The sequence below is a fragment of the Heteronotia binoei genome, chromosome 6 (genome assembly GCF_032191835.1).
Source record: "Heteronotia binoei isolate CCM8104 ecotype False Entrance Well chromosome 6, APGP_CSIRO_Hbin_v1, whole genome shotgun sequence".
NCBI lineage: Eukaryota > Metazoa > Chordata > Lepidosauria > Squamata > Gekkonidae > Heteronotia > Heteronotia binoei.
Genome location: NC_083228.1, coordinates 112476396 through 112498703, shown reverse-complemented (window position 1 = coordinate 112498703; position 22308 = coordinate 112476396). Strand labels below are relative to the sequence as shown.

General features: G+C 43.3%; 1 protein-coding gene across 1 annotated transcript in view; it reads right to left on the bottom strand.

Moving 5' to 3' along the window:
* Positions 1 to 15225, bottom strand: part of KCNAB1 (potassium voltage-gated channel subfamily A regulatory beta subunit 1) — a 208337-nt gene extending 193112 nt beyond the window's left edge. The window contains exon 1 of the mRNA XM_060242373.1: positions 14735 to 15225. Within this exon, the coding sequence (XP_060098356.1) occupies positions 14735 to 14955 (221 nt within the window). The 5' untranslated portion in view covers positions 14956 to 15225. The remainder of the gene's footprint in view (positions 1 to 14734) is intronic.
* Positions 15226 to 22308: the final 7083 nt, after the last annotated feature.

Here is a 22308-nt window from a genome sequence, read left to right as displayed (position 1 = left end):
ATCCACCAGCACTCCCCTTCCCCCCATGGGTGTTCAGTGGAGTGGTTCAGAGGAAATGGCATGGCACAGTCCCACAACATCACTCACAGCTAGGAATCCAGAGGTAACATAACTGCATCACAGGATTCTCTAGAAATTTTCCTGATTGCTATGGACATTTCCAGTTATATAGCTAGAACTGTCATCGTGGCATCATTTCCAGTTATGCAGCTGGAAGTGTCATCATGGCATTGTGAAATGCCCTGCTCACCTGTCTCCATCCCTGCAATCCTTCTTCTGGTTGCCAGCCAACAGATAGTGACCCTGAGCATTCCCCGTTCATTGCAGCTTTATATAAGGGGAGCAGAGAGCTGTGATAAGGGGAAGGCAGGGAAGATCTGCTTCTGTTAATGATTTCCATTTGTCAGAGCTTGGAGATTCAATCCATAACAAACAAGCATTAAAGTATCTTTCAATGTGGTAGATTGTGTTGTATAGAAATGCAAAACAACTGTACTGAATTTAGAATTATACAATTATTCTGAAGGATATCTGGATTTTCCATGGGTTTGCCTGACCTCAGAATATTTCTCAGAGCTGACCCTGAAAGCTGTGGGAGCCAGAGTAAGAAAGGCACTTTTTTGCAGTTGTGCTCTAATGTATTAGTCTGGAGTTTGTGTAGAGTAGACTTCTGATGTCAGGCTTCATTCAGAATTTCATCTTTCAGAGGACATTTCAGAAAGGCTGAGCCCTCTGTGCCTCCAGCAATGTTCATGAGAATGCTAGAGAACTTGAACAAAAATATTCACACCCGCTTTAAGGTGTGCATTTCAAGTAGACTGGATAATCACACAATCACAGACTACCAAAATATCAGGTATTAATAACTGCCTTTCTTGCTTATGCAAGCTTTGTTGATATAGAGTGAAATGTTCTCAGTTTGATCTAAATGGTTTTTTCTGGGTTTTAAAGATAATACTGTTTTCTGCAGCATCCACAGAGTCTTAAACTTAGCTTAATCCTGTTGATATTACAAAATATAGAAAGTGAGTAAATGGGGTCAGGTGGAGGATGGGGGATACAGCAAATAATATGCTCAAAAAATTGAGAACAAAACCTCCCGGCTCTAGAGGCAGATGACCACAGCACTGGACTCGATGGACTGTTGGTCTAATCCAGCAGAACTCTTCTTAGGTACGTATGTTCAACTGCAGATCAGGATGGGATGGGGAGGGGAACACCTAAAAAGCCAAGGGCAGCAAGGTGTTCATGAGAGTCTTGACCAATGTTCCCTCTAAGCTGCAGAGTCTTGTGAGCAAAAATTCTACTTTGTGAGCTACCGGCATTAAAGTTGTGAGCTACTGCATCAATTATTGTGCTCTGGGGTCATCCTTCCTGAACTAAGACAAAAATCTGTGAGCTGGATAGGGCTGTCTGGGTGGGGGTTTCCCTGCCCGGGAGGTTCCCAACCCACCAGCTCACATTGCGCTGGTGGGGGGAACCTCCCCCGACATCACCGGCGCAATGATGTCACCTGGAAGTGACATCATCGTGCCGGCTAGGTTGCGCAGCGTCCACTCTAGGTGTTTCCAGAAAAACTCTATGGGAGGGAAAACTCTATAGTACAATAGGTACCATAGAGTTTTCCCAAATGGCTAGAGTGTCCAGGAAAGCCATACAGTTTTCCCAGAAACACCTAGAGTGGATGCTGCGCAACATCGCTGGCGTGATGACATCCCTTCTGCGTGATTTCTTCGCGCCATGTGCATGTTGCATGCGTGAGGATAGTCCCGTGCCGGAGGCACTGAGGTACTTGGCAACCTTAGAGCTGGAGGCTAAACGTCTGTGAGCTAGCTCACGTTAACTCAGCTTAGAGGGAATACTGGTCTTGACCTCCTCCCAGCACAGTATGCAAGCTTTCATAGATGTGTGAGTGTTGGAAGAAGAGAATGGAATACACCAGTGTGGCTGTTTGGCAGCCACCCTAAACATTCTGACAACCATTCCACATTACAGAAAATACAAGTAAACCCTTTCCCCCAAATGTCTGCCTGTACCTCTGCTTGTTCTCTGCCATGAGCAAAGCATTGGCCCATTCCTACTACCCATCTGAAGCTCAACAGCTGGAATGGTTTGTGCAAAGAGTTTTTTTCAAGCCAGTGAGCTACCAATGGGATGGGATGGGAATGTTGTGCACAGTAATTCTAAGTAAGGATGAAACTGTCTGGTGGAAACCCAGATTTCTGGTTGGATAATAGGCCTGTCAGACACAGATCTGCTGAGATGCTGCCTCCACTCCCTGCACTTCCCTCCCCCTACCCAAGAGAAATGGAAAGTTCAAGATGGCTCAGGAAGGAGAGAGTAAAATGCATTAATGAAATAGCCAGATCTAGCCTCACTGTTTGGGATTCAAAGTCAGGTCACATCTCATTTTGATTAACTTCCTGTTTGTGGTTGCCAACAGGATGTAGTTGGCTCTATGGCTGCCATCTTTGGCTTAGGAGATTTGGAAGCGTAGCCTGAAGAGGTTGGAGTTGGGGGAGAGGAGGGAACTCAGCAGGGATGTAACACCACAGAATCCACACTCAGGTGCTGCCATTTTCTCTGGGAGAACTGATCTGGAGGTCAGTTGTAAATTCTAAGAGAGCTCCAGACCCCACATGGAGGTTGGCAACCTTAGGTAGCTCCGATTTTGATGTATTATGTTTGGGACTGGCCATGACCTCCATGGTAAAGTATCTGCTTTGCATGCAAAAGGTCTCCAGTTCAATCCCTGGCATTTCCATTAAAAGGAGGTGACATGGATGAATTCTACCTGAGACCTCGAAGAGCTATGTCAATGATATATCAATGGACTGATTCAGTATAAGGCATCTTCATATGTCTAAATGTATGACCTGCTATAGAACGCAGAGCTCAGTGTAGTCTGTAGGAATCAAGCAACTTGTTGGATGCATATGCTCAGAATATTTAAAGTAGCTCCTAATTAGAGCATCTGAATGAGACCAGATTTATTGTACTTTTTTTAAACATACTGCAGCAGATACTTTTGTTTTTTCTTACCAGGCATTTCAACTGAAATCTTTTTCAAAGGTTTGCAGCACCTGGCAGAGCACCATTTTGAGCATATGGACCATTTCTGGGCCACCAAGTTAATGAACCATAATCTGATTGGAGTTAGAAGGAGTGAAAATATTTTCACTAGCTTGTCAGCTTGCTGCCATCTCACGCAGGGTGAAATCGGAGTCTCCTGCAGGCTTTATTGCCACTTTAGACAAGGTAACATGGTGATCTTATAGGCGGCACTTCGCACGGAATGGATTCATTCTGAAATGCAATCTGTCTGTGCAACCAAGAAGTCAATGCACCTGTATGAGCAGAGAACCTACGAGTCAGTTCCCATGCAAGATCTGCCTCTGTGGGCAAGGCCAGGGCATGGGCACTCTGCCAAGCATCTTCCAAGATATGCAAGCCAAGATCCCTTTTGTCGATTGTTCACAAAAGTCCATGAAATCCAAGCACTGCACCGGAACAAAATCTGAGTCCAGCAGCACTGTAAAGCACTGTAACAATTGTTTCCAGGGTATTTCTAGATATAAATGAGAATGAGATTCTTATCATCGTTGCATCTGGTATCCTTCGCAACAGAGCAAGGGTTTTTGGTATTCAGTGCTATTCTCATCACCAGCTGTTTCACCGAGACCTCTAAAAACACCTGCCATTTGACTGACCCTACAGAACAGAATTTTTGAAGGATTCTCATATACTAAGCAGCTAGCTGCGTATTAGATGCTAATAACATGCGTAACAGCACTTTGATGTCATTTTTTAAACAGCAAAGCAGCTAAGAGGAGGAGACAATTTATAGGGGATAGGTGGTGGGTAGGCAAGTGCTTAACCCTTTTACTACCTACTGGGAAGGAGGAGGTGGAACTCTCAGAAAGGGTCAGGAGCTGTGCTCCTGTGAGCTCCTGCTGAATCTGAGGCCTGAATAGGATGCACATCTGAAAAGCACTCCAAGTTCTCAAGAACATCGGAATAATACTTACAGAGACTGGGGAAAGCAAATCTATCTCATCTATGCACTGTGTCAAAGCAAGGGCAATGCAAACTGCCTTTCCCAGTAATGGTGAGTATGCTTTGTCTTTGATATAGAAGCTGAGATAGCATGGGGTGGAATATCATTCTTTCAGTGAGCTTTGATGGTTTGATCCTTGCAATCCTGAAGGCAACTAGCATTAAGTTTGTCCATGTCCTATTCACTTTCCCCTGCAGGCATTGGCAGTATTGGATTGCTACATTTTTAATGGATGTTTTTATTTATTTATACTGCTGGTTTGGTGGTTTTATTGACTTGCTTTATTATGTGATTTGTTTTATTGACTTTATTATCTTGAGTGGTTTTGTTTTATTGTTTTACTAGTCTACTGCCATGAGCAGGTCAGGGGAATTAGCATACAAATTTCTTCAATCAGTCCATCACTCCATCAATTAATCATGAACCAATCAGTATTGACCTCAGCTCCAGTGTCTAACTTAAACGGGGCTGGTAAGCCAGTCACAATGGTGCTATACTAGGCATCTGAGTTCCCCATACCCTTATGAGAACTATTAATTGTTCTGATGAATACAGCTTCTTGTTTCTGGCTGCATGAGAAGGCAAGTGCTATGCATTGTGCATTTTGTCCAGGTGATTTCTCCCAGCTCACTTCTTGCAGTTGTCTCTAAAATATCAGCACTGCTTGGATCTGTGAACATGGGCAAATCTCCTTCAGTAATTGCCCTTTTGCAGCTAAGAAGACCTTTGCTGCAGAAAACTGCCCCAGTGACTTACCTCACTTTTGGATGTTCTCATTCTTGTACTCAACTGAAAGGAATTTAGATTCTGTGGTCATCAAAACTGAGCCCTGTGGAGGGCCTTTTTTCTGCAGGTGCTTGGGCCAGAGTTTTCCAGGAGCCCTCTCTCAAGCTTGGTGTCTGAAATGCTGAAGATAATCTTGTATTTTAGTATTAGGTCTGCAGAGGCCCCCAATTCACAGTGCTAAGATCTGTCTCTGACTCGTATGTTAAAGAAATCATGCCTCCAGTCTCATCACAGGGACACTGCAAGAATAGAAACTGCTCAATCACAGGTTTTTGTGAATGCAGGCTCTGCTAGTATGTTCTTTGCTGAGACGGCATACTTACCAGGTATGTTGTTGTATATTTCTAATATAGCGTAACAGTCTAGCAAATTGGTATCCTTTTAATAATTCCCAGTTTTTATTACCATTAGGCATAATCTTTATTTCTATTCCAGTTCTCACCTAAGTTTCTAGTAATACTTAACTTGGAGGGAGATTTAAAAATGCACTGTCATTTCTTTTTAATGCATAATCATAAGGCTGGAAGAGTCCGTGGAGGTCATTGCATAAAGAGAACCTTCCACATTTCCTGAGCTGTGGCAGGTGGGAGGTAAACTTACCTACTCTGCTTTCAATGTGGCCTCTGCTCTAGCGACAAAATACAGGAGACTCTGGGAGCTTTCACACTGACTCTTTAGAAATCATTTGATTTTTTTTTAAAAAAATATATATATTGTGTGTGTGTTATTGCATGTGACACATGTCTTCAGCTGGGTATCCTGAGAAGGGGTACTTTAATTACTAGTACTATTTAAAAGTGAGGACTGATTTACATTTCTATTCTGAGGTTTGTGTCTGATAATGATTGGCTGAGAGTATTCCAGTGATCCCTTGCAAAGATCTGATTGGAAGGGAGAAACTCCATTGCCTGGGAAATCAGGAGAATCAAAGAAAAACAAGATGTTTGCTGCTGACAATAGTAAGCATCCAAATTCAAAACAACAACACTGGTTTTTCAAGAGGGGTTGTTTTTTTTGTAATCCTTAAGAATCCTGGATTTGTGTTTACTATTCTAGAAATCACCATAACAAAATAATTTTCATGTACATTTTTATTCAAGAATTTCAGGACACATACCCTTAGTCCTCATGGTAGTCACAACTCACAGATTTTTAGCCTCCAGCTCACAATTTACACAGTAGCTCACAACTTTAATGCCAGTAGCTCACAAAGTAGAATTTTTGCTCACAAGACTGCAGCTTAGACGGAACATTGGTCACAGGGTCTTTGTGTCATGTAAATCAGCACTCACTATTGCAGGCAAACTTCAAGCTATAAACACATACATACATCACAGAGATAACTCTTGGGGCTGTATTATTTCTACCATATACCACTGCCAGTTTCAGTGGGATAAACCCAAGAGAGTCCTATGATATTCAAAACTGGAATACATACTCCAGAAATATTCAAAATTTGCTGAATTGTCAAATGATACCATTCAGTCTTTGAAAGAAATTTCATTTTGAAATTTCAGATTCACTAATGTGGTATTTCTACACTAGATCCACTGCTTTTTGGTTGGCATGTCTGCATTCTTTTGATTTGGGTAGACTTCTACTATGAATTCTCATTAAATATAATCTGTTAAATATTTTCTTCCTTTGTATATTATCTTTCAGTGACTTCATACAGTAAAAACTACTCCATGTTGTCAATTAAATACAGCCAAATAAATGATACCACTATGTTAAAACTGGCAAATGCTGCCAGATATTAAATACTATTTCATGACAACCAAATATTATTACATATGATACACCAGCAGTTTTCATTCCAGGGAAACTTGTTTGTTTGGAAACTAATCAAGAGCTTCTCAATGAGAAGAATGTCTGAAAGATAGCTTGCCCATGGCTACTGGGTGGTATCCAATACAAGATTTCTGCTTGTGCTAGAGATTTTGGACAAGCAGAAATGCAAAAACAAAACAACAAAAACAGAGTAGTTGTTTATCCTAAGTCAAACTTACTATATCCTCACTTGCATTTCCATTTTTGCAAGAACTCCCTGGTCTAATCTTTTTGAAATTGGGGGGGGGGGGAGAGGTTGAGGAGAAGCACAGATGCTGTGCTGAAAATGTGATGCCTCTTATCACAAAAACCAGGGCCCCCCCAGAGCACCAGATACTCACATATTAATTCTCAATTATACCCTACAGGAACTGATCTCTATAGAATATAATGGAGTGCCCAGTGGACTTTTCCTCCCCCCACTTTCTGATAACTCTGAAGCTCCAAGTAGGGTTGCCAGGTCTGGGTGGGAAAATACCTGGAGACTTTGGGGGTGCATCTGGGAGATGGTGGGGTTTGAGCAGGGGAGGGGTCTCAGCATGGTACAATGTCATAGAGTCCACCCTTTAAAGCAGCCATTTTCTCCAGGGGAGCTGATCTCTGCCAGCTGGAGATCAATTGTAAAAGCAGGCAATCCCCAGGCTCCCCCACCCTGGAGGCTGGCATCCCTAAAACCCATGGATCCCTTGCCCCCAACTGGGGATCGGCAACCCTACAAGCAATTACTGGATTGAAGCCATTGATCTTTCATTGCCATTCAAGGCTTTTTTGAGCAGGAATGCACCAGAACACAGTTCCAGCTGACTTGGTGTCAGGCAGTGTGGCCTAATATGCAAATGAATTCCTGCTGGGCTTTTTCTACCAAAAAAGCTCTGCGTGAAACAATGGTAACATCAGGGTGTGTGGCCTAATATGCATATGAGTTCCTGTTGGGCTTTTTCTACCAAAAAAGCCCTGTTGCCATGTATTGTTGCAAGGGAATGCTAGGTGTTGTCTGGAGGATACTCTTAATTCCCAATAGGTCAATATGAACCAATGCACAAAGGAACTGGGAGGGCTTGATTTCAGAATAGGCCAGTCATGCCCTGTAGTTCATTTGCCTGCTCTATGTAATGAAGAAAGTCTTGAAAATAAGTTTAGATGGCTTTATATCCTCCTGAAAGATGACACCCCATTCCATGGTTAACCATTCTACAGGACTGAACAGAACTCAGTTTATACTTAAAAGATGCCCACAATCCTCTGCAGCATGTAGGAGTTCTGTAGCAGAAACACAGAGGCTGCTCGCCAGAAGGTATCAATTACTGAAGCAAATATCACTCTGTGTGAAATATTTGGCAAATAGCTTGAGCTTCCAGCATGATGCAGAAGAATATTCAGACTCAAAATTTGCTAGTGAGAGTTTGGAGGACAAAATGTGGAAAAATTCATTTTAATTGAAATTATATGATGGTCCCCCCACAATTCAAGAAATATAATGTAGTGTAAACACAACTGCTTTTAATTGTCATAAAGATTCTTACAAATGGAGGGTAACCATGCATTCCATTCATATTCATTCCAATCTAAAGGTGTTTGCCATTGGCACCAGTAGGAAGTGGTTGACCCTCCTTATTGTTAGTAGCATTTCCCACTGTTAAATCTAAATCTGATCTTTGTTCTGGAATTAATCCTAAAACTTTTTTATATACACAATATCCTCTCTCTGTTTCCCCCTCTCTGCTCAGTTTTGCGTCATGGGCATTCATCCTCTAACTCCCTCTTTGCCTTTATATAAAACTCCTGACAGAACTGCTGTCTTCAGCTGCATTCGTTCAAAAGCTGCCTACCAGACGTAGGAGGAAAACTACTGTGAAAGAAAACGAAACATTAAAATGAAGCATTAAAAAACGCATGTTGCAAAACACCCATGCCTAGATATTCTGAAGACTGAAAAGAGAGGAGAAATTTATCTATAGAAAGGAACAATTGTCCAGTCAGATATAAAGAGTTCATGAGTTTTAAGGGACTTCTATGACTGGAAATTATTTTTGAGGTGGCTATGATAAACTTCAGTCTAAAATCACTGTTTTAACCTTGGTCTCTGGCCACCATTTTTAAAAAATGGCAGCCAGGAATAAAGGTCGATATCTTGATACTTATGAGGCTGATTTTGAATTCCTAAAAAACTTTTTAAAAACTGCAACCTCTTGCAAATTCCTTTAAATTTCATCTTGTTATATTTGACTGAACTAGAAAAGTGCTCATTCATGTTAAATTGTTCTTTTTTACTCTATAGTAATACTTAGTCTGCATTTTACAAAATCGCAATGAGAAGACAGTTCCCTGCTTTGAGGAGCTTACAATCAAAAACAGTCTTCTAACGAGCATTTACATTTTTTCTAAATGATGTTAAGACAACTGAAAAGCACTCCAGATGGGCTTACCCTTGAAGACACTCTTGAAACTTTTATGATTATTATCAGAGGTGGCCGACATGACCATGTCATGCCTATTTTGAAAAAAAAAGCTACTTTGGCTGCTAATTTGTACCTGAGTTAAATCCAAGGCACTTATTATAACTGTTAAAGCCCTTTACCACCCATAACCCCCCCCCCAATATCTGAAAGACCATTTCTCTATATATGTCCCCATGTAGAGTCCTCCAGTTGCCATCTTCTGGTAGCCCTCCTGATTCCAAAGTGGTACAATTCAAGAAATATAATTTACTAGGCATCTCCTATTCCCAGGGCTGGCGCGGGGAGTTGGCGAGATAGGCAGTGGTCTGGGGCACCCCCTTGCTGTGGGGGTGGGTGGGCACCCCCTCCATGTCCCCACTTGAGCTGACCCTGACTCATCCTTCCTTTGCTCTGATAAGAGTGAAGGAAGAATCAGCCAGCCCCTGCCCAGCTGCCTCCAAACAGGAGAGGGCTGGGTGGGTGGGGTATTGGAGCATTCTTCCTTTGCTCGATCCGAGTGAAGGAAGAATGAGGCAGCCCCTGCCCAGCTGCTTCCAAAGCAGAAGGGCTGGGCGGGGTGGGGGGCAGTGGAGCATCCTTCTTTCACTTGATCTGAGTAAAGGAACAATGAAGCAGCCCCTGCCCAGCTGCCTCCAAAGCGGGAGAGGGCTGGGCGGGGGAAGGGGGGGCACAATGGAGCATCCTTCCTTCACTTGATCTGAGTAAAGGAAGAACAAGACAAGCAGCCCCTGCTCAGCTCCCTGTGAAGCGGGTGGGGAGCTGGGCAGGGGGGTGCACCACTGCAACGATGTCACTTTGGGGTGACATCATCGCGCTGCATGTGCTTTGCATGCACAGTTGGAGTCGGGGGGGGGGGCGCTGGCACAGGGTTCTGCCTGGGGTGGCAGAACCCCTAGTGCCAGGCCTGCCTATTCCATTCCTTCTCAATAAAAAGGTAAAGGTAGTTCCCTGTGCAAGCACCGAGTCGTTACCAACCTGCTCAGGATAAATTTTAAAACACGGGTGTGGCCCATCCATGAGTAAAGGCAGCTTTCAATGCACTGCTAAGCCAAGTTACACGAAAGCCACTGAGTGCAGCAAACTTAAAACTGTGCTTAGAAATAGGACTGGGCTGTCAGATCCGGCCACAAGGATGAGTTACTGTTTCTCAGTCTTACTATCAGCTCTGATCTTAGCAACATGTTGCTAAGAGTGCAGAGATTTTATACCCAGCAGCTAAGTAACAAGTAAGGACCCAACCATGATTCTAGGAGATACCTTCTCTGACATTCAAGAAAATTTAGTTTGCTGACCAAAAGTTGCAACGCTTAGGTTGCAAATGTAGCTTATTTACTAAGGGTGGACCTGTCCATGGTCCTGTAGCACAAGAGTTTTACTGTGCCGCAGCGAAACTGTTCAACATGGTGTTCAAATGTGGGTAAAAATTCTCAGGAGATCTGTCAAGGGTCCTCGACTTGAATGTTCACAAGTCACAGTAAGTTTGACTGGAAAGCATACCTAGTTACCACTGATTTTGAATGGACACCAGGCTTTTGATATTATCATGCTGCCAAAGTTGCAACTATGAACATGATTAATAAAAGTTTAATTTCAAAAGCCTGCAGCTATATCATAATTACTAGCATACTGTACATTTCTGGAGAGCATCCAAACACATCAAGTGATTCAATCCTTTGTATTTATTTGTTGTAAAACATTTATCCCCAGATGACTCAAGGAAGCTAATGCATCAATTTGTTTCATAAAATAATACAGGAATATTCCTTCAAATATAAATAAAATTTAAAGAATCCATGAAATTCACCAGGAACAGCCAAAAAGGCCAGTTGTTCTCCGCTCTCAATAATAAATATAAAATAAGTATCACTAAATTTTTTTAAAAAAGAATAATTACTCTCAGCATCAACTAAAAGTCCTGTGAAAAGAAAAGCCCTCCCAAGGGCTTGCTGTCCAGTCTTAGTGAGGCAGTACAGAGGGTTTGTGCAACTCGAGACCAAGTCTATTTTCCAGTGGAGACTGGGTGAGCAGAATAGGGCATAGGAGGGCAGAATGAAGGAACGCTGGTCAGAGATGGTAGAGAGGGTCCTACTAGGACCCAATGTACTTTCCACTAAGGAACTGCACATACATTGACATGAGCACATGAAGTTGTTTATACTGAGTCTGACCACTACTCCATCTAAGTTGATATTGTCCACGATGAATGGCAGTGGTTATGCAGGGCTTTAAGCACAGATTTTTAATGTTATCTAGTATTGAATTTGCTTAACTGAAGATACTGGGGTTTGAACCTGGGAACATCTGCATGCAAAGCAGGTGCTGTGCCAATGAGTAACAACCCCTCCTCTTAAATTAATGGAAAGGACCTGGCTGGCTTACAATGCAGGAATTTTGTCCAACAAAGCTGTGAAATGGATGCATGTGGGCAGCTGAATTGGTCTGAAGCAAAAGAACAGAGTGAATGCACAATGGCACCTTTAAGACCAACAAAGTTTTATTCAGAGTGTAAGCTTTCATGTGCATGCACACTTTATGGCAAGTTTATACCCTGAATAAAACTTTGTTGGTCTTAAAGGTACCATTGAACTTTCACTCTGCTATAAAGCTGTGAAATTTAGTTTCTCCCGATATTAGCCAACAACCACAAAATCAAAAGCCCATCTGTACTATATACAAGATTGCCACTATATAAACTTTATGCAGTACTCCCATACAATGCTATTCCTGCAGAACCGTTAACTTTATAGAGATGACAGGTGCATTCCCCAGATACCAAATTCCTCTTTGCTGTCAGTGTCTACAGGTTACAGCATCTCTCTGTACTTCACTGACATTAGGCATACTAGGATCGCACTGCCTCTGAATCTACACAGCTCTCACATGTGTGAGACACAGGAAGTTTCAGCATGCAAGCTGGATTTTCAGGGAACGAATCTCCTGCTGTTCTGTTAGTCACTACACCAGAATGATAATCCAGGATACAATACAACAATTGCAGTCAATTCTGGGAAAGGGGTTTAGATACATGATTAAGTTTGAAGATTAGATAGCAGGGCAGAGAAACAGTGTGGAAGAATTCAGTGTTTGCCATGCACCTATTTCTTAGGGAGCCTTCCTCCCTGCCTTTTCCTCTACAAATCATGGCAGAGACACTATTTAACTTTATTATTCATAGGCTGATGACATCCTTTTACAGAAAGTATTGAGAATTTAATAGCTTTTTAAAAATTTCAGCGATTCAATTTAATTATTTTCATTGATACCTATGAAGTTCTTGTGTTTTTTTTTAAACTTTGATTTGTTACTACTCTCATAATTTGCAAGGAGGGTTGCTTTTATGGTTATTTAATTGTGCACTTTTTTTAGAAGATGCCCAAGAAGTCTTGCACTGAGAGTTTTGTGTTGGATATAAATAAACAAGCAAGTGTGTAATAGCCAGCTGTGCAACTTGCATTTTGAGACAGCTGTTGCTTTTCTGTTAAAGATGACATCCTACAGACAATTTCTGAGTTCCATCTCTTGCTTACACTGCACTGTGACCAAAGTATAGAACCCTGATCAGGGCTACACAGATGAAGTGGGAGGGGCCTGCAGAAAGGAGTAGGCTCCATTCTCAGTCCCTCCCACTGAGCGCTACATGGCAAGACTTTGGAGGGGACAAAACATCTCCTGTTTTAGAAATTGGCGTCATAATGGAAGGAACAGGCTTAACCTGCACTCCAGTGTTCTCCCAAAGAGTGCCAGGGGTGGTGGTGGTGGTGGTCCTGTAGTACATAAGGCCCAGTATAGTGCTTTCCACTAATTAAATTAAAATGGCAGGCTGGGTCTAATAGTTAGTTCTTTTAAAATGCTGGAAAAGGAATAAAAACTATATGGAGAAATAATTCAGAACTACATTGATTTGTTTTAAAGACATGGAATGTCTTTGGTCGTGTTACCCAGGACCTCTGTTTTTGTCATACCTTTAAATGATAAAGTATGGCCCTAATGACCTACATATCTTCTGCGGAACTGAAAGTTGCCATTAACTTTGATGGTTCATTTTCCCCATCTTAAAACCAGCTGCCCATTTAAATCATGTTAGGTTGGATCTGGACTAAATTGTCTGCTAATGGAAAGGGACGACTTTCTGTTGATGTCCCCCTCCTCCTTCAGACTTATGAGGAGCAGCATTTTGGGGAGATCAGTGGGCCACAGCGGGAAGGGGAGTGCAGGAATGTTCTGTTCACCTTCCATTATCAAATAAACAAACAAACAAAATTACAGCACAATCCTAAGTAGAGTTACACCCTTCTAAGTCCCTTGAAGTCAATGGGATCAGAAGAGTACAACTCCGTTTAGGACCATACCACTAGTCTGAATCCAATCCATTAACTCATGAAACATTTTAAAAGTGTTTGTACTACTTTGCCCTGTTCATTCCCAAAAATTGCTGTCTCCTAGTTATTGAAACTAATATTTTACAGACAGGTGACTGAGACAGTCTTTTCGCGAGTCACACGATGCATCCTGCAATTTGAACCCCTAACTCTTGGTTTCAGCATTCAGTCCTCTATCTACCACATTGCTACAGAAATTCCAGTGGGTTATTTAATGACCAACAGTGCCATCCTAAGCAAATATGACTGCCCACCTAAATCTATCCAAAGCAGAGTTTCTCCCTTCTGAGCCTTAATGACCTTAGAAGGGTGCCATTCTGGTTAGGATTTAATTGTTAAGTTACAACTTTGCTAGGATTGTATACTATCAAAGTTATTCTCCAAGAGAAGTGCTTGCAAGAGCAGTCACAGCTTTCTAAACACACTGGTTTCAATGGTCTCAGAAAAGTGTCACTTTGCTTCAGAGATGAACTGCAGGAGAACAAGGTGTCCCGTGTCAAGTAGAACAGACACTTTCAGAAGCCGTGTATTAGATTAATTGTACATGCTTAATTTATCCAACCCACAACCTGTAGTAAATTCTTTATCAAGATAAATGGTCATCTTAGCTATAGTCTTATAGTCTCTGAGCTATATTTTGTGAAAGAAGTAATTTAGTACAACAAATGAAGTTGTTTAGGAACAGACTTCTTACTTTGTCCACTTAAAGTAAATCCCCTCCCTGTCCTATCCTTAGAGAGCCAGTCCAATTATAGGCCTGAGAGTGGTAATTAGAACACAAAAGTGCATCTCACTTAGTTGAACAGATACTGATTCCCCCCCCCCTCCCAGTTTGGTGCTCTCCAGCAGGTGCTTTGAGAAGCAAACTTTCTTCCAAGCACAATTTAGAGCATCATTTGTTCCAAGACAAAAATCCAAAGGATTTCCAGTATACATTCCTTTGAACACCACTCACCTGTTCTTCTGTCAGATTCCAACAAGTACCAAGCCCTATCAATACCAAATTGCTAAGACTGTGAGAAAGATCTCCTAAACAGCAACAGAGTTTCTTGCTACAAAAGACTTTGAACTTTCCTTGTTACCACCTTTCTGCAAAATGGATTCTCTCTTTCTCCCTCTCTCTCTCTCTTTTTGGCAAGAGGGACCTTCATTAGAAGATGACCTCTCAGAGCTACAGAGAAAAGACATGGAAACATTGCGAAGAATAAATATTTTGCCCATACCTATATTTCATGCCAGTCTGCTTGGCAGTGGACTCTTTTAAGGAAATATGGTGCTGAGGGGTAAACGTTCCCAAACTGCGAGCAATAATTGCCACCGTCCGAAATTTGGCTCGGGCTGCATTGACAGCATTTGGATTCGAAGTGTTCTGTTTGCTGATAAGTCTGTCTTCTCCATTCCGGTTCTTGAGGTTGTGCTCTGTGCAAGCGATAGAGACTTGCATTGCTCCTCCACCAAGCCTTTCTTGACACCACAGAGAACTTCCACAGGACCAGGGATCAAGACTGCAGTGAACTAGAGACAGTCAGTCTCCAATGCTTCTTCAAAGCTGTGCTCTGACAGAAGTACCTGGACCTGATGCAGGACAGAAGTGACTAAGACGGCCCCTGGAAGTAACCAGGAGAGAGACAAACCACCAAACTTGCCAAAGCAAAGCGTAAAGCGCAAACTGCTGGCTTTTGCGCACACAAAAAAAGAATTTCTTTTGTCAAGGTTTCCCTCAGTACTTACAAAGATTTATCCATTCAGTCAGTTTGCATTCAGGAAGGAGGCAAGACCTGCATCTTTGCAGTTAACCCAAAGCAGCAGAGCATCCGGTCTGTCTTTACACTGGCTTGCCTCTCGGGTTGCTGGATTTAAATCAATGCAGGCATACTGCGTGATGCATCTTGAACACCCTCTGGACCATGAAATGCTGAACAGGCAAAGATCGGGAGCCCAAGGAACATCTAGTCACAAGCAAGTCTCAGAAGACCAAGGATATCCATCTAGACTTTGTCAGTGCCTGTAAAAAAACAACCACCCAAAAAACCTACACCTCATCGGGATCTCCTCTTTCCCCCCTCACCACCTCTGGCAGATAAAAAGCCTGGCAGAGGTAACAGCGGTGCTGATATCGGCGATGCAGCTGTACAGCAGAACATACGGCGCTCCCTTTAAGAAGCCTGGAGAAAGTGTGAGAGGCTGGCTTGCTTTGCTTCCTTTGTGTGCAGCATAAAGGGAGGCAGTTCAATGGACTCTGGCGATCCCAGTAATTGGCAGCCCTGATAAATGAACAGAAGACGCCTCATTCTGACGGGACAAATTGATGTTAAAGCATGTTAATGATTGTAAGCATCCAGAGAGAGGAAAATGACTTTTCTACCATGCGCTGTCAAATTAACTCATTAATCCCTTGAGCGTGGCATGCTAAACCTCAGCCTTTGAGCCCCGCACATTGTCAGCAGTGTCAGGGTTAATCTCTGCTCCGCACAAACACATTCTCTGCTAAACAGCAATACCCCTCTGCCTGCTTTTGGCATGAAATCCCACAACTTGCTGTACAACCAGGTGGGACTTCAGGACTGAGACAAAAGGTGGCAAACGGGCTCTGATTTGCATGACTGTTGGGCGCATGGAAGCTGGAGGAAAATCTCTTGCAAAACTCTGCATGCACTGGCTCCCTGCCGCACGTGTGCAGCTGCCACCAGGCACAGTGCTCAGCTTTTGGCATGCACACTGTAATTGTTCCGGCCGGGGGTGGGGGTGGGATGTGGATCTTCCAAAATGTTTGCTGTGATATGTTAGCAGCACTGTGCAAACTGATGCTCCGTTATCTTGTAGATTGTAACCCTGCAGGCAGAGCTGTTCATTTTTAATACCATCCTTGTATGGTGTCTAAAACTCCAGGTGCTTTATAAATAATAAAATCTAATTTTCACACTGGACCACATTATGGAAAAGTGGTTTGGAGCTGGATCAAGAAGTCTATATTTTTGCACAGTTTTTTTGCTTGGTTCTCCCATAACACTGTGGCTGAAGGAAATCAACACTCCCTTTAGTCCCTGCCTCCCCAAATAACTCCAGAAGTTTGTGGCAAGGTTGGCTCAGGATTATTGTGTCCAAATAAGACAACAATGGTTTGTTCAGTCCCTGAAGCACCTGGGGCTTTGGCTCATGCTTTCATCCCTGCGCACATGCCAACCAGGACATTTGTAAAACTGGTGGTGACTGTGGCATTTGCACAACCAACGTACCCTTTTAAGAGCCACCCTTACGAGGGATATGGGGCCTTCCTTTCAGATATATGCTCCAGCACAAACTTTGGAACTTGGACAACTGCTGTGTCAATTAAGTGGCAGCCTCTGTGTCTTTCTGCAAAGATTGCTTAGATGGGTGTTGTGTTCTTACATTGTTCCCACATGTCTGGAAAACAGGAATATACAGTGCTGGGTTTTTCTCCTTAACAGCTTTGTATTCATATACAGATGTACCAGAAGTCTACAGAGCAACTGTCCATGTTCTCTGTAGTGGACAGGGCCATACTGGGGAGCAGAAGAATTGACTTGTCTCCTTATTCTTGGTGGTGGAAAATGCCATCAAGTCACAGCTGACTTATAGTGACCTCATAGGGTTTTCAAGGTGAGAGACATTCAGAGCTGGTTTGCCATTGTGTGCCTCCACATCATGACCATAGCATTCCCTGGAGGTCTCCCATCCAAATACTAGCCAGGGATGACAGTGCTTAGCTTCCAAGAACTGACAAGATTGGGCTAACCTTGGCTATCCAGGTTAGGGCTCTCCTTATTCTTGCACCATACAAATGAAGAAATGGAATTTTGCTTGTTTGTTTGTAATTTGCTTCCTTATCTTGTCTCTTAGGCCCTTGTATCAGCTGCTTCTCCAGAGTTGAAGTCCCCGTTGTTTCAGAAACATATGGAAGATACAGTCACAGGAATTTCTGGGATCACACAGTTAACTCCCAACACTGATTTCAGTGCTTCTGATGGAAGTTCACCACAGAAATTGTAAGTGCTAATTCATGTGTTACAGTCCTAGCGGCCATTACAAGAACTCTTTTGATCACACATATGCTGGGAGTTCCAGGCTTCCCAAGCACAAACAGGTCCAATTTAGAACAGGACTTCTGTGCACATAGACAGAAGCTTGAAACCTGACCTGAAGCACCCATGGTAAACTATGGTGGGAAACGTATGTGATTATTACAGACAGCAGCTCCTAGGGCCATTTCAAGTCTGGAAAATAGCCCTAGAGAGAAGGATGAAGCCCCTTCTCCACATGCACTGTGGTCCCAATCCAAATTGAGCATGTGTGATCCACATGTGTGATAGGATTGCCAGGTCCTTACCTGGCACCAGCGGAGGGGTGGGAGCTCTCTGGGAGTGGTGGGTGGGGTGACATCACCACATGTGACATCCCAGACATGATGACATCACTTTCATGTGATGTCATCATGTCAGGGATATCCTGCAGGCTTGTGGCTGTTGAGGTGGGGTTTCCGCCACTGGCCATCTGGTTGACAGTGGGCAGGAGCCCATGAAATTGGGGATCCTCCACTCCTACCTGGGGGTTAGCAACCCTAATGTGTGATCATGGGGACTTTGTAATTTATGAACCGGCCCTAACTACTAAGGGTGAGTTCACAAATGATTAAACCCTTTATGTGTTATCACTGTCTTCCACATTTTTTGAAGTGAGAGAGGATACGTTAAACGTGTCTGGTTGATTATTTGTCAGAGATGCTTTAGGATGATCCTGCATGGAGCAGGGGGTTGGACTAAATGGTATGTATGGCCCCTTCCAACTCTATGATTTTATGAGATGGTTTGCCCCAAACAATGTTTTTCTGCTAGCAAATATGCACAGGGTAGAAAGGAGGGAGTGATGAAGCCCCTCCTGCCATTTGCTGGGTTTGGAAGATTATTTGCCCTCCCCTGTTTATAAAGGGAGTCCCGGGTCACACATTAAATATCTAATCAGACCTTGTATTAGCAGCTGCTTTGAAGATCAGGAAAGGGTTGTCAAGTGGGGGGAGTTTAACCTTTTTCTTCCATCTCCAATCCATGATTTAAAATTCCTGCTGAAATCTTCAATAAGCTCTGCAGTGAGGGAAAATATAGGTAAATGTGCCCTCCACAGCCATTTAATTTCAGGTTTGGAGGGGTATATTACCAGTGGAAAATGAACAAGGAAAAGGGGAGGGGTGTTTTGATTTCAGTTTGGGACTATATCTGCAAAGGATGAAGTAGGCTTTAATGAGAAGTAAACTAGAGTATCAAACACTTTTTAAAAGTAGTTTGTTAAACTGTACCTATTCTTTTTGCTTGTCTGGAGATGGCCATCTTGACAAGCAGTTTTTTATTTATTTTTGGCCCAGCTTCTGTGCATGCTTAACATGATTATTAACACCATTCTAATACTTTCATGTGTCACTAGATTACACACCACAATTGGCTCACAGGCCCAGTTTTGTGACACACAAATCCGACAAACACTGAGGGAAGCTTCTGTGTGGTAATGAGGGAACGGCTGTCTTCTTTCTTCCACAGAAGAGTGTGAACTCTGTTGCCCCCTCAAAACCCAATCTCCAGCTTCCTTGAATACCATTTAACATGTCTGGAACCATGCCAGCTCTGATTCAGTTTCATCACAAGGGCCCAAAATAAAAACATAGGAGGAAGATGTCCCTCGCTAGCATTCTGTGTCAGAACTGCAGTTGCTTTCCTAAAATTTTTAGATGAAAGGGGAATTTTTGTTGGGAGGGGGAATCTTATCCATGAACTTTCTAAATGTTCAAAAGAGGCAGCATCTAAATCCCAAACTGCCTCAGCAATATAAACTGGCCAGTCAAGCAAACACCTCTGATACTGTCATTCATCCAGCAGAACAGTTCCTGACAGAATGCCTGAGGATGGAGGTGGCTTTTGAAGGTGTAAGCCCTGCTGGATAAATGCAGAGAAAAGCTGGAAGTGATAACGAAGGGCTTGAAGGCCTCTTTGAGAGTGCCAAAGAGTGGGAGGATCTAGCAATAGACCCTTTGAAAGCTGTGCTGACTTGTCAAGAAGCAGGAAGCTGCTAGAAATTTTGGAGGGATAAGTGATGGTTGTGGGCGAATGAAAACAGCAGTACCTATATATGTGAAATTGCCTTCTATTACCTCAGAAAATGACCTCTGGACTGTGGACTCCATAGAATCTGCAGGTTTTCCAGGGTGCCAGCAGAAAAGGGTCTCTTCTCAGTGCCTGATAATTGAAATCCTGTCAGAGGAGATGGCAGAGATTGAACCTGGCACCTTTTGAATGCTGTCCATGTGGTCTGCCACAGTGGATGTCGTCAATCCTTCCAGACCTGGGACTGAGATACAGGTGTATGATTGGTAATTATGCGATATCAGAACTATGGGAAAGGACAGAATTACAGCTTCACTTGCGTCAAGGGTAGGGTTTTTGCCCAGCAGAGGAAGAGAACCAGGGACAGGAAACATTGATGAGCATCATGAGATGTACCAGAATGAGGAGCACTAGAGGGTTCCTATCCACAACTTGATGAGCTTGCCTATAGCTTCTCTTGGCATGTGTACAAATAGGAACAAGGCTTGTGGCATCCTTGGTCCCTATGCATGTACATCAGAAGCAGGTCCCCTCCCCATAAAAGGCAGTCATGACCCAGAAGAGAGGGCTCTACAACCCACTTCAACCTATGGACTGACAACCACCACTATACATAACCTGAGTGGCAGTTTCCTGTTCTAAATATTTCAGTATCAAACAAGGCTGTGTGCTCCAAATGTTATGGGAAATGCTTGGGGTCTCCGCTTTTAGATGGAGAAATTAGCAAGAAGGAGACTTAGGTAGAGTGAATTTGGAGTGGAGATCTTATCCACCAATGATACAGAGGTCCAGTTTCAGAAAGCAAGACTTTAAAGTACATATATTTTATAATGTTTACTAGAAAATTATGTAAAAAGGTACAATCGTATACTCAAGCAATAAAATATACACGCTCAAGGGCTAAGAAGAATAGAGGTGAGAGATAGGGGCTTTTAGGGTTTATAATAAAGGCAATACTACCTGTCCAGATGTGTAGATGTCCATTTAGTAATTGGAGATGGAGACATGCACAGCCATCGTGCCATGTCTGAGGGTAATGGGGGGGGACCTGTCCACATGTGGCCAAATTGAACAAGGAGGTATAGCTTGCTCTCATGTTTTATAAGGCTTGGAGGCTTCATGACCTTCCCAGAACTATAATGACACTTGATGGGTGCTGATGTGTCTTTCCTGGGAACCTGAATGGATTTCCAGCTCAAAACAATAGGTGAGAATGACTCTAGATGTCTGCCTCAATGGGTCCTGATGCGTTTAATGTTTGTAATCAATTTAGTCCAGATACTCTAAGGAGGAGTCAGGATAGAAGACAAAGGAAAGGAAAGGTCCCCTGTGCAAGCACCAGTCATTTTCGACTCTGCGGTGACGTCATATCACGACATTTTCACTGCAGACTTTTTTACGGGGTGGTTTGCCATTGCCTTCCCCAGTCATCAACACTTTCCCCCACCCCCAGCAAGCCGGGTACTCATTTTTACTGACCTCAGAACGATGGAAGGCTGAGTCAACCTTGAGCCGGCTACCTGAATCCAGCTTCCGGCAGAATCGAACTCAGGTCATGAGCAGAGAGTTCAGACCACAGTACTGTAGCTTTACCACTCTGTGCCACGGGGCTCCTTAGAAGACAAAGGATGTATGCAATGTGGCAGACATTAGCATAGAAGTGAATAGAAGGAGCTGAGTTGAAGTAAGCAGCCCTGGAGATGGGCCATTAATCAGTAGCCGAGGATTAAGTCATGAGTCATACTTACCTATGAACCCCATTGTTTTTATGCATTCCATTGGGGTGGGGGAGAGACCAGACCAGGAGGATGCCTATGTGGTAACCAGAACAAACTCAAACCATGTCTCACTCCATTTTGCAAGGAGTGTTTTCCCTTGGCCTGTTTCTGACAAGAATCCATTTGGTTCCCAGAATTGGGGACCCCATTGTCTCTCTGGTGAGGTGCTCCCATAGAGGCAGGCAGCACCTCCTGACCACAAAAAGCCCAAATGTTACTGTATCCCACATTCTGTGCCAGAGACAAAAACCAGCCATTTATGTCCTTTATGTAAATAAAGCCAATTTGCATTATGTTATAATTAACCTGCCTCCACTAGCATGGGAGAGAGTAGACAGCTTTCAAGACATGCAAATTCTTCACCCTGAAATGCTGGGAATGTTACTGTGGTGGTTGCTTCTAGAAGGGAGTACAAAAAATACGGCAGTAGCGGCAGCAGTAAGTGGCATCATGGGAACAAACCAGAACAGCATCCACAGTGACAGGCCCCGCCCCCACTCTAACTGCCCTGCTGCCATCCCAGCCCCACTCCTTCCTTTTATGCCTTCCCAAGGTGCTTGCTCTCTCACAGCACACAATGCCCTCAGAGAAAGCTCTTTAAAGGTTTATGTTCCTTCCTTTCCCCTAGCTGCTCTGGACTAAAATACTACAATTTGAAATAGTCCTTCAAAGCTCCACTTTCCCCCAGGTAGCTGTGCGGCAGTGTCCAGATGGAATCTCCACCCACGGTGTCATGTTACCCTGATAGCCAGCCTGACCAGATGAACTACCAGCCTGATAACAAAAGGAGCGAAGGAACACCCAGCTGAGATAAAGCCCATCAGTCTTCAAGGACAGAAGATGCAGGCTCTTGCCAACACACCGGCTGTACCTGGTCTGCCCTCCCCTCCAGCTGCAAGTAATTTGCTG